This window comes from Gopherus flavomarginatus, chromosome 1 (genome assembly GCF_025201925.1).
Source record: "Gopherus flavomarginatus isolate rGopFla2 chromosome 1, rGopFla2.mat.asm, whole genome shotgun sequence".
Taxonomy (NCBI): domain Eukaryota; kingdom Metazoa; phylum Chordata; order Testudines; family Testudinidae; genus Gopherus; species Gopherus flavomarginatus.
This window is the reverse complement of record NC_066617.1, coordinates 164873103-164886199: the sequence shown is the minus strand read 5'-3', so window position 1 is coordinate 164886199 and position 13097 is coordinate 164873103. Positions and strand designations below refer to the sequence as shown.

Genomic DNA, 13097 nt, shown 5'->3' with positions numbered 1-13097 from the left:
AGACTTGACTAAACCAACATTACATCAAGGTTTCAAAGACAGTGGAATTCCCAGTGATGGCTAAGAATAGGTAGTGTTCATGAAGTAAGGTGAGCAGTTGTGGTTTAGTCATGAACTGTGGCTGTTTTGTACGTGGACACTTTTGAGAAAGGCTGTAGAAGCATGATAACAGCAAAGGTAAGATTTATTCCCCTCACTGTCTTCCTTTCCTTCTCCTCTCAATCCTCCCTCTCTTCTGGTGCATCCTGGGAATTGTAATTCCTGAACTCAAAGCTACAGGAGCCAGCGAGGAACAAATTTACAAACACACACTGTGATAGCGATCTCCATCTAAGTAGATACAACACACCTTCCCCCTTTAGAATAACCATTGTAAAACTTCAGTCACTTCCAGACCATCACTTGAGTCCAATAACAAAGTCTTCCAATCTTTTAGCCAGTCTCTTTTGTCTCGCACTTCTCCTAATACCCGGAGAGGCAGGAACAAGACGGGGTAGTGGAGCAATTCCTACTACTATAGATTGTCTATCATTATTACTGGTGTCATCAATGTTCTCTGGTCCAAGGTGGAAATCAGCATTCTCTTCTTCAGCTGCTGGCTGATGAGCTGTGGACAATCTAAAAATGTTCTATTTCTTTTGATCTATTAATCCAGCAGAATCTTCTCGGATTTCTGTTGTCTGCAAAGGAAAGGAATATCTTGAACGTTCTTTTTTGACTTTGTATGACAGCTTCACACGAACAAGATCTCCAATTTCAAATTTGTGAGGTTTAGCACCCAACAGTATACACACTGTCTATATTTCTCCTGATTATTCCTGAATGTGTTAAGAACAGTTTCAGCAGAAGGTTTGGTTGAAAAAGGAGAACATGTAGGTCCTTGACAGGTAGTAAATCATTTATAGCCTTGTGTCCTCTTAACAGTTCAAAGTGTGAAACTCTTGGTGTTAAATGTAGAGTGGTCCCGTAAGTAAACAGTGTTTCATATAAAACTTCTTTCCCTGGTCTCGCTTGAAAACTGGTAAAGTTGCAAACTTTCTTTCACCAGTCTGTTCATTCTCTCAAGTAGATCACTGGCTCTTGGATGGTATAAAGAAACAGTTTTGCGTTTGATACCACTGCTAATGAGGTAGCGTTGCCTTTCAGCAGAAGTTATTTGCATTCCATTGTCAGGCACCAATTCCTTGGGAAATCCTTCTCAGGCAAAAACTGATGACATTAAACTTATTTACTATTTCAGCGGTAACCTTTCCAGTGAATGTACCTTGTGGCCAATTTGAATGATAGTTTACCATTACTATGACAAACCTCTGTGTAATGGGCTGATCTTCAAATGCTCCCATTAAGTCAGGAGCTAGTTTCTCTCATGGACAATTGGGATAATGAACTGGTGTGAGAAGGAGGCTGAAGGTTTTCTGTGACTTATCACTTCTAGCTCAAGCCATACAATTCTTGATTATTTCCGCAACGTGCTTGTCCATCCCTGGCCACCAGAAGTCTTATCACAGTTGTCTTTGGGTTAGACTCATCCCTATATGTCCTCCATGTGCCAGGTGAATTAATCATTGTCTCAGAAGTGTAGGCACAACAAGATTGTTAATTCTCAAAACCCATTCATTTACAAAGGACAGCTCATGAGACACATGTCTATATGGTTCCAAGTGTTCTGGTGTCATTGTCATGTAAGACCATCCATTGACTATGTAAGTCTTTAGGTCCTTGTGACGGGGTGTGTGCCCCACACTGAAACTGCAAGAGTTGCATTAGGTCAGGTGGGCCCAATCAGCTAATTAGTTTGCAAACAAGGGAGCTTTGGGTTGGAAGGTAGCTAATCAGAGAGAAGCTCACTTGTGAGAAAGAGGTGGGGCTTCTACAAAAGACAGAAAATTAGCAGGGAGATATGTGCAGTCACTTCCCAAGAGAAGGGAGATGTGGCTGGGGCTACAGAGGCAGGTAGCCTATGGTTACTGCCTGGGAGAGGGGAGTGAAGAGACTGGCAAAGCCAGAGGAGGGGGGCAGGCCAGGAGGTATGGAAGCAGCTCAGGGAAAGGCAGCAAGGTGCAGGGAACTGATCTTGGTTGTTGTGTAGAGCTGGAACCTGAAGAAGAGGATGGGCCCAGGTTGCCCCACCAGCCACTGCAGGAGTGGCACTGTGAGCTAATGAAGCAGAAGACTGCTGGAGAGCAGGAAGGAACATTGATACACTCCAGCACATGGAAGGGGAAACCACAACAGTGACCTAGCCAGAGGGCTGAGTCACAAGGAGGATGCTGCAGTTCCTGGAAGGGCGGGCGGGGGGGAAGGTTGCAGAGGAGAAACTGACAAGGTGTAATTGCCGGGAGGTGCACTGGCCTGACTGAACTAATCCCCAGGACTGCCATGAAGCGGCGCCATCCAGCAGGGAGTACAGCAACCCCATCACAGTCCTGAAGTACCTTGTCTTCTCTCATGGCTGTTACCCAGTCTGAGATTGAGTTGTAGCAGAAATTTGTGCAAGGACAATCTCTTCATCATCTTTCTCTATTGAAACCTCATGGTAAGGTATAGGCAGGCAAAACAGAATTTGCAGTGGTGTTGTTAACTCCTGGAAGATACACTGTCAGCAAATCAAAGTCCATTAGTTTGGTGGCCCATTTGGCAATTCTTGGAGTTGCTTTTCCAGAACCTCATGTGGTAAATAAAGCTGAAAGAGGCTTATGATCAGATCTTAAGATAAATCTCCCACGACCCCATAAGTAAGTTCTGAAGCGGCTTACTGCTCAGAAACATGCCAGAACATCTTTCTCAATGAAAGAATAAGATTTTTCAGAATCAGACAGGGTTCTGGAGGCAAATGCAATAGTGATTCCTGTCCATTTTTAAGCTGAGTTAAGACAGCACCAAGACCTTACTCACAAGCTTCTGGTGTGACAACTGTTTGTTTCACAGAATCAAAAGGGCTTAAAGCCAGGATGGTGGACATTGAATATTTGATCTGGCTGAAGCTGTTCTTGTACACTTCAACCCATTCAGACCTTATATGTCCTTTTTTAGGAGATGACTCAATGGAACTATTTTCACAGCAAACTTCTTTATAAACTTTGAATGGTATTTGCATAATCCAAAGGACGACTGAAGATTGTCCTTTTAGTCAGGCTGTGGTGCATCACAAATGGCTTTCACTAGGTCTGGTTCTCTCATGAAAGATTGCATGCATCAGTCTCCGGAATACTGATGCTGCAGAGGCTAACCTGAAACAACAACAACATCTTTTTGAATTGGAAAAAACCTTCTGAAGTGATGAAAGCTGTGTATTTGTGGGATTTTTCCATTAAGGGGATCTGGTGGTAAGCCGAGTATAAATCAAGAGTCAAAGATTCTTGCCTCCTTCAAGATGAGCAGCATTTCACTGATGTTGGATAGAGGATGACAATACACAACTATGCTGGAGTTTAAATTTCTCAAGTCCACTTACATGTGGATAGCACTGTTGGGCTTTGTGGTGAGAATGATAGGAGAAATCCATTCTGATGAATCAACTGGTTCAAGTGTATCTGCTTTACATCATTTCAGAATCTCCTCGAGTGGTTGTCTCACTGCAACTGGTATGTTTTGCATTTTATGTTGTACAGGCACCACATTATATTGTAGCTGCATCTTGTGCTTGAACTTTTGTGCAACACCTGCAGTATCTGTGAAAACTTCTGCAAAATCTGATTCCCATGTCCCAAGAAATCTGCTTGTAGATATTTAAGTTTCTACAGATGGATTGGGGCTGTTCCTGACCAGCCTCTTCTCCCCACAGATCCAGGAGATCCAACACCTCCAGTGGAGTTCAAAACGGTGAGAGGTCAAGAAGGGCATTGTGCGACACCTCCTGGAGGCCATTAAATTGATGTAAGTAGTGCAGTGTCTAGACTGACACTTTATCAACCTAACTACATGAACCCCCTTGACTCTACGCTGCTCATGGAGATGGAATTTAGTAGCATAGTGGGGCAGTTACATTGGCGAGATTGAAATTTAAGGGTAGACACTTCCATAGTTGGTCAACATAAGATTCCTTGCATTGACCTACCTCTGTAATGTACACCAGGCCTAACTTGAGGCTCTGGCATTGAGAGTGAAATACCTGTGCCTTGAGATTATCTGACCTGGGGCCGGCCCGGGAATAGGCTGCGTGAATTAGTCAATTTAACAGATGAAATGATCAGAGATCAAATTGTCATGAAGACAACAAGGTCCCCCAAGATTTGTGAACAACGCCTCATGGTAAAAGGCCTTACCTTGGAGAAAAGCATAGAAACTGCCTGAGAATTGGAAAGCACCATCCACCATGTTAAGTCACTTTTTGCAATACCAGATGTCTTCCAGCCTACAGGTTAATACAGTCTGAAACCTGCAAAGCTCCTAAATATACGTTCTTTATTCTCAACCAACTCTACACTCTGCTATTTGCCAACTTCAAACCTGAGTTGCATGCTTCAGACATACCCTAGAGGCCATGGCGGGTCTCCCATCCCAATCAGTGACATTTTACAGCTACCATAGAGTACAAAAGCTGTTATCCCAAAAGGAAAAAAAATCTATGTAGCCCAAAAGGGAGTTTCTGTTTTAGGATGGAATCATCAAAGGGGGCTTCAAATAATATTAGATCTGAATAGTACAGAACATGTCCTTCAAACTGAGAGAAAAAGGGCTACACAAGGGACCTGCAGCAGTGCTGTGTGAATGCCAAGGAGCTGCAGCAGGCCTACCAGAAGGCAAGGGAGGCCAACAATTGCTCTGGTGTGGAGCTGCAGACCTGCGGCTTTTACAAAGAGCTGCATGCTATCCCCGGTGGAGAACCCACCACCACCCTCAAGAGCCCAGTGGATTCTTTGGAGGAGCCTGAGTCACAGCTTCCTTCTCCTCCTTATATGGCTGAGCTGCTCTGCTGGTGTGGATGGAGAGACCCTCCCAAGGCCACATTTTTCAGTTAAGAGTCAACACTGATCACAGTTCCACAGTACATGGAGTCAACAATAGCTGAACAGGCAGTTTACAAATCAAGGCAATTTGCCTTTACTGTCTGCATCAATATTGTAATTTTGAACAGCGGGGAGGAGGAGGAGTCCAGCCCAGTCCAGCTAGTCCCTACAGTCCAACACAGGCAAGCCTGATGCAGGGGAAGGAATGTCTTGTAAGTATGCAGTTTGCTTTGAGAGTGTAGGGATTCAACGCCCAAAGTTGCAGGACATGTCAGTTGATTTATTCTTTTTTACTTATGCTAGGTGAGGTAATGAAGCAACCAATAGAGGCAGAGTTGCTATCTGCTTTTCATCTCCCTCTAGAGTTAGGCAGTGGGTCCCTGAAGAGCAGTTTGTGCGCACCAGGATGTCCTGTGCATCCTCCATAGAGATTGTGAGGAAACTTCTCTGGATATAGTGTGTAATCCTTTGCCAAAGGTTTCTGGGGAGGGCTTCCTTATTTCTTACGCTGCGGTAGGACACTTTCCTATGCCAGTCAGCAATTACTTTAGCCAGAGCCACTGCAGCACACAGGCTGGCAGCATACGGACCTGGTTTGCAGCCAGACGCCTGCAGGATCTGTTCCCTACCAGCCTCCATTACCCTCAGGAGTGAGAGATCAGCTAAAATCACCACCGCCTGTGGAAAACGGTGCCAGTATTCCATTCAATTGCCCTATATGCATACACTCGTGCCTGTGAGCTATCCCCCTTCATTCCATCCCACCCCCTTTCCCTTCATGGTTGTACTCACCATGACTGGACTGCAGCCAAGCTATATCAATCACAAGGAAAAATGAGAATCTAGTGCTTGTAACTTGTGTGGATGAAAGGGAGTGAGTTCAGTACACTCAGTTTCCATTTATTTCGTGAACACACTCACAATAGTACCTCTGTGCATTGTACCCTTTGCAGTTGGAAATGTGGCCTGGGGTGGGGGGCCACAGCAGTGGAGCAGTTCAGCCATATAAGAAGAAGGAAAAGGAAGATGAGGGATGGAATGTTCCAAGAGATCCTGCAAGCCTCTGCTGCTCTGGATACCAAGCATGGGACATGGATGTTCACCCTGGCAGACAGGAATAGAGCAGAGAGGAGAAAGGTGCAGGAAAAGGACAGACGTGCAGCAGCAGATGCTAGTGCTTCTGTCATAAACAGATAGTTAAGGATTAATGTCTCTTTTACCTGTAAAGGGTTAACAAAGAGGGAACCAAACACATGACCAGGGGACCAATCAGGAGACAAGATACTTTCAAATCTCGGTGGAGGGAAGCCTTTGTTTGTGTTTTTTGGGTTTTGTTTTGTTCTCTCTGGGCTATGAGAGTGACCACACGTACCTACAGGCTCTCTAATCTTCTATTCCAATTTTGTGAGTACAAAGATAGAAAGGCGGTATAGTCTTTTTATTTGTTTTCCTTTATTTGCAAATGTGTAGTTTGCTGGAAGTATTTTAAATGGTATTTTGCTGGGTGGGGGGCTTCTTTCTAGTTCTATAGCTGACAGACCTTGTAACATTTCACCATCTAAATTGCAGAGATAAACTTTTACCTTTTTTCTTTCTTTTTATTAAAAGCTTTGCTTTAAGACCTGTCTGATTTTTTTCTCCTAGTTAAGACTTAAAGGAACTGAGTCTGTGTACACCAGGGAATTGGTGGGGAGAAGGGAAAGAGAGCAGGGGGGAGAAGGGAAAAGTGAATTTCCTCTCTGTTTTAGATTCACAGAGTTTGAATCTGGATTGCCTCTGGGTGAACGGAAAAGAGGAGGGGGGAAGGTATCATTCCTCTCTGTGTGGTGATTCAAGAAGTTTGAATCACGGTGATCTCCTAGTGTACCCAGGGCGGGAAAGATCTGGAAGGAAGAAAGGAGAAGGAGGAATCCCTTTGTTTAGATTCACGGAGCTTGAATCTGTAAATCTCTCCAGGAGCCCAGGGAGGGAACACCTGGAGGGGAGGAGGGGGAAGGGAAATGGTTTATTCCCCTTTGTTGTGAGACTCAAGGAATTTGGGTCTTGAGGTCCCCAGGGAAGGTGCTGGGTGAGACCAGAGTTTATCAGGCACTCTACTCTAAGTCCTGATTGGTGGCAGCACTACAGGATCTAAGCTGGTAATTAAGCTTAGGGGAATTCATGCTAGTACCCATATTTTGGACGCTAAGGTTCAGAATTGGGAATTATATTATGACAGCTTCTCAAGCAGCAAACAGATATGCTGCAGACTCTCGTTGACCTTCAGGTTCAACCATCTTGTGCTCACCTCCTTCTGCAGCCCATAGAGAACTGCATTGTGGGACCTCTGGGACCACTGCACTATCCTACCACATCACCCTAGACAATCACAGCTGCACGTACACTGAACTGTGAGAGACCCGGTTGGTGTATGCGTTTCTAAAATGGAAATGACTGTTCTTCCCCTTCAAAAATTCTTTTCCCTTTATTAAAGTTTTATTCAATTATAATTTTTTTTCTATTTGCATGGGTATGAAATAAATGTCTATTTTTGGCAACTTAGTGGATTTTCCAACTCCAAATTGAGTCCCAACTGATCGGTAGCAGTTGGACATTGCAAGTGTTCACAGTGCAATTACCACTCACTTCTCCACTGTCAGTGCAGATCTCATTTTGGTGTTGCTGCGCAGGAGGGCTGGGATGAGTTCGGCACATAGATCCAACAACATCCAAAAGTTCTGCAGCCACTGCTCATTTTCCCAAACCTCATGTGATCTCATCCATCAGTGCTTCTTTCTCCGGCCCACCTCCAGCTCCCTCATCAATGCCATCAACAACTTTGAATTGTTTCTTTCTATGTCCCAGAGCAATCTAGCCTCCAAGAAATTGTCATATTCTCTGCAGGCTTCTCTGGCGGCTCTGCAAATACTGCAGAATCAGTATTTCTCACAACACTCATCACAACAGTACAGAGCTGTGCAGGATCCATACTTCTGACACAGATAGTGGACAGCGAGGAGGGATGCACAGGTTTGTGGGGATTTTGAAAAGAGGCACAGAACATTATGGGATGCAGATGAAATTATGGGATGGAGAACACTGCATTATAGGATGTTGAAATCGTGTTCCTAGTCACCCTGTGTGACTCATTTTCCATCGATACAAGCACTGCTAGTGAGAACGCGCACTGCTGACAAAACAATGTAGTGTGGACACGTAAAAACAATGTAATTACTGCAGCAGCTGTTTGCTGACGTAACTTAGGTTGACATAATTTTGTCGCATAGACATGGATCTTAGTCTGCACAACAGCACCACTCGCTTAGGAAACCTCCTGCTGCCTCACAGTGTCAGACTCTCTAGCCTTCCAGCCTGCCCTTGATCCTGTCCCTGTTCTGGCCCCAGCCTTGCCCGGGATTTGTTCCAGCCTGCTCCAGTCTTCTCTGTGCCCTAGTCTGACTCTGCTCCAGACATGTTCCTGACCGCTCTAACCCTGTACCCACCTCCTGATCCCCTTGGACTGACTCCAACCTGGCTTCAACCTTTGGCCTGCTTCTGGTATCTGACTGGGATCCTGACTGGGCTCATCAATGGACTCTGACCTTGGTTCTAACCCTCCGCCTGTCCTCAGACCTTAGTTTGAGCACAGCCCTGTCCCGATTCTGCGTCCGGCTTCGAATACTGCTCCAACCACTAGGCTTGACCACCTAGAACCCAGAGCTTGACACATTCACTTATTCAGCCTGGTAGAGCCCTTCAGAAGCCATTGACTAGGGCTTCTATATAGTGTATTCTATAAATACCATGCAATCCTGCCACTAATATTCCACCTGTTCGACAAGATTGAATTCCTGTGAAAAAAATGCAGAAGAAGTTTTTAAGGGCTAGGACTTTACATTATATAGCACACTCCCTAAGCTGCCTCAAGTTAACATTTCATCAACAGGGTACAGTTCACCATTTTACCTATCAATGGTCTCTGGAATTTCTGGAGCATAATCCCAGGTGATTTCTTCCGCAGCAATGAAATATTCCCAGTCCTTAATCATACGCACTTCCTTAAAGGATAATTTCTTCTTGAACAAGTCTTTCCCCACAAGTTCTTTTATGTTGAGGTAACCGTGCATTCCAGCTGGTTGAAGAGAGACACAGTACAATGGTTATTGTTAGTCCTATGAACAGTGCATTCCTACAGCCCTTCAGCTCAGGATGCATGAAAACATTCACCCATTGACCTGAGTCTATTCAGGTTTAAAAAAAGGAAAAAAAAAGAAGAGTGCAGGCACTAAGGGTGGTATTTTCAAAGGGGCTTATGGGAGTCAATGAGAGCTCAGCAACTAACTCGCATAGCCTCCTTTGAAAATACCAGCCTAACTGACAGCAAGGACTTCCTCTTCTTCTGTTCAATGAGCCCTCCAACTTTCACAAGAGGGAATCCACTGATTCATTACAACAGAGATCTGTTCACTCGAGGGGGAAATTAACATCCACTGTTAAAGACGAGGAGAAAAGAGTTTTTGCTCACTGAACTGCAAAGGTTCTCTGTTTCTCCTGAAAGAGCTGGTCAATCTCCAGGCTTTTTATAATGAGGCTCATCTGAGCACCTCCCAAAGAATTAAAAACGAAGGGTTAGATTCATTGTTGCCCTGTAGCCCCTTTGCAGCAGTAGTTCTAATAACCCTCATCTTGCAACCCTAATTCAAGCAAAATGCCCTGTTTCCACTGATTTCCTAGGATGATCCCAAATGAGTTAGCCACCACATTTCACAAAGTTAGCAGCACTTTAGGAGATAAGGAGGAAGAGACAAGTATGACACTCTCTGCAACTGCACAATTGCCTCCTGAACAGATGTTCCCTTGCCTTGCAGATGATTCTGGACAAGAGAAGATATTAGCCATCTTCCTTTCTGGCTCACAGTCATGTTTGCTGTGGTTGATGCACCTCCCACAAGGTTGACGGTTGAGACCTTGCGACGATTTTGTTCCAGGACTTGCCCATTGAAATGGATGGAGAATATCTCTGGTTTAGAGCTCATTCCTATCAAATGCCAGCTAATGTGATCATATGTGCAAGCTCCTAGGTCTGAAACAGAACAGCAGGGTTAAGAACACAGGTAAATCATCCCAGAATCACAGGATGGTTAATTAACTCCCACTGGTAGGTCAAAAGTGAATACCCACTCTGCACTTTCATAGATTCATAGACTCTGGGACTGGAAGGGACCTTTCAATCAAGTCTCTCTGATATCTTGATGGCCATGTCTAGGATGGATACTTATAGGCCATGGGTGGGATTTTCAAAAGAATTTAAGTAGATTAGGAGTCTAAATCCCCTTGAAAGTCAGTTGAGTGCCTAACTCACTTAGGTGCTTTTGAAAAACCTCACTCCTTATCCAGTGGGTGGCCGGAAGAGATTTAATTCTCTCTCTGCACGAACAGCCACGGCTTTAGAAGCCATGTGCTCTCCGCACCAAGGTCAGACTGCAGGGGAAAGCAATGGTAGTTGGGAGTGCACACATGCTCCCTAGTGGAACCAGATGCTCATCGTATAGTTATACACGAGGCTGTGCCACTCTACTTCTTCTGTTCACTTTCTACAGCTCACGAGCATATGCTGCAGTGAGGAGTAAGACAGTTTGTGGACACTGGCTGGATGCCACGAGTACGTACAGTACCTGGCAACGTCCCATTAGCGTAACCATTAATCGTGTACAGGAGAGAGGTTGATTTTTGCCAGCTTTTGCTTTCATCAAACACAGCAAACATCAACACATATTCTCTGTCAAACGGTTTCTGTGTCCCATCTTTCTTCAGGCTTCCTGTGGGAGGAAACGAGGTATCAGATGAAGGCAAAAATAAAACCAGCTCATATCAACTAAAAGGCATCCAGATCTATTCCATGAGCTTGCCGCACGTGCCAGCTGCACCTGGTCACATAGGACGTTTTTTTCAAAATGTGTTTGAGGTGAATTTAGTTCTGGGGAAAAGTGCTGGACTGGCAGCTTTGGAGACTGAAGGCCTCTGGCATCCACAGAACAGGTTCAGCACAGGGAGCATTTTTAATATGGGCAAAACAAAGTATTTTTTCCTAGCCTCATTCCTGGAAACAGTTTTGGCTACAACTTTCCAAAAGAATTCAATCTGAGGAAAACACCTGGAATGGTAAATTCCAGCCTGAACAGTTAAAGTTTGACAATGTTATAAGCAATTGAAGCTGGGGGTCTCAAAATGGGAAATGTCAGGCAACTTTACTATAAGGCGGTGTTACCAGCCGTACCTACCATAAGAATTATTCAAGAAACTAGTGTGCATTACAGCTAGTCCAGAACACTGTAACCCAAAGGCCTAAAATAAAGACAGAGGAAACAAAAATCAATTTCCTCTAAACTGCCTGCACAGAAACACGAGAAGGAAAGAGGAAAATGAAATGCCTTCTCATATTATGATACAATCTTCAAGCTTGATTTTGATGTTTTTTAGTTTTTATTGTTACCATAACAGAGAACAACACTATCAGAATGGGCTAGGCCACTGAAACAGTAGACCTGCTAACGTTTTATAGCTTTTGTCTACCCAAAGCATTTTAATTACCTTTTTTACATATAAGCAATGCTCCAATCAGACCGGAGTTAAAGTCCATCACCATGTTCTCATGTGAGTAATAGATATAGGTGAGACAGGGAGGGTCGGCTTCTTTAGGCCCAATTTCTGCTGTGATCTCCCAAATGTATTTATATACCAGGCCTGGAAGCACAGCATCATCCGCTTTTTCAAAAGAAGGTGTTCTGTCAGCATACAAGGAACCTGTGTAGACAGAAGTCGAGAGAGGGAGGTAGAGGTGGCATTGAGGGAGGGATTGATGAACGTGTGCACAGGGTTTTTACTGCTCTTGCCATCCACACACAGAGAGCTTGATTCTTCTCTCACCTACGCCAGCTTTACAATGGTGCAGTCATTGACACCAGTGCACAGGGAGGGTAATATGCTATCTTTTACATTCATTTAGCACTGGAGAAAATGAGACACAAAGTGCAAATTGGGCACACATAAAAAAATAAATAACCCATTACCAATGGTGGCAAATGCCTTGAACTCTAAAGCTTTGGAACTGAAAGACTATAAATACATTTTCTTTAACACACACATTTAATCATTTACTGTATGGGAGGATAGTACCCAAACTTTAGGATAAGGTGCTTTCTGAAAACATTGTAGCTATTTGGAGTAAACAGCATGTGAGGAGGCAGGACAATCTTGTGCAGTTCATTTAGTGCACAAACAGTCACAGACTGGATTCAAAGGTCACAGAACATCAGTCTTCGGGGGATTTTCCGAGCATTATACAGCACATACCTTCTGACAGTTTGTTGTAAGCTATGCCTTGTGGGTGAATGCTCAGCGGTTTGTTGGCCATGTTCTTAAAGTGAACTACTAAAGTGTCTCCCACTTCAGCACGCAGAGTTGGTCCCAGAAGTCCTGCAGAAATTCAGCATTAAAAATAAAAAAGTAAATGAGTATCAAATGGTGCATCTTAGTGAAAAGGAGAGAGTCACCTTCTCCTGAGTGGGACAGTGAACTTCTGTTAAAGGACAAGTTGCACAAAATAAAGGCATAGGATTTAATGCCAGTGCAATGAGGATTAATCCTATCCCGTGATTTAGCTGTGAAATACCTGGATGGTGGAAAGGCACACAAGGATCTAACAGATGGGGCCCAATGTAAATAAGGTTGTGAATGATATATTCAGCAAAGGACACTGAAAATCATAGGAAAATTCTGTACATGAAGCGAGAAGGCTGTTTCTCAGCTATGGAAAGTTTTCTGAACAGATAGCTTAAAGGTTGGGGAAGGGATTTCTCCCCTTACAAATTAGTCACCAGTACAAGCATAGTTTTAGGAAAGCAGACCGAAGTCAGGGAGTGTTTAATGTGACATCCAGAGCAACAACCTTCACAACACAAGGTATGTCTCCACTGCAGTGGGACATGCAGTTGCAGCTCAGCAAGGCATTCCCATGTTAGCTTTAATCTAGATAGTATAGCTAAGAAGAGCAGAAAAGATGCACCAACGCAGACTAACAATGTAAGTATACATACCTAGGAGGAGCCCACACAGAAGTCCATGCTCTTGCATCTTCTTTGCTACTTTTAGCCATGTTACCTAGATTAA

General features: G+C 44.1%; 1 protein-coding gene across 1 annotated transcript in view; it reads right to left on the bottom strand.

The window, feature by feature from the left end:
* Positions 1 to 13097, bottom strand: part of LOC127043189 (venom prothrombin activator pseutarin-C non-catalytic subunit-like) — a 47416-nt gene that overhangs the window by 21327 nt on the left and 12992 nt on the right. Inside the window, exons 3-7 of the mRNA XM_050937031.1 lie at positions 12282 to 12404; positions 11520 to 11732; positions 10604 to 10747; positions 9790 to 10011; positions 8895 to 9060 (exon numbers count right to left, since the gene is read on the bottom strand). Coding sequence (XP_050792988.1) covers positions 8895 to 9060; positions 9790 to 10011; positions 10604 to 10747; positions 11520 to 11732; positions 12282 to 12404 — 868 coding nt within the window. The remainder of the gene's footprint in view (positions 1 to 8894; positions 9061 to 9789; positions 10012 to 10603; positions 10748 to 11519; positions 11733 to 12281; positions 12405 to 13097) is intronic.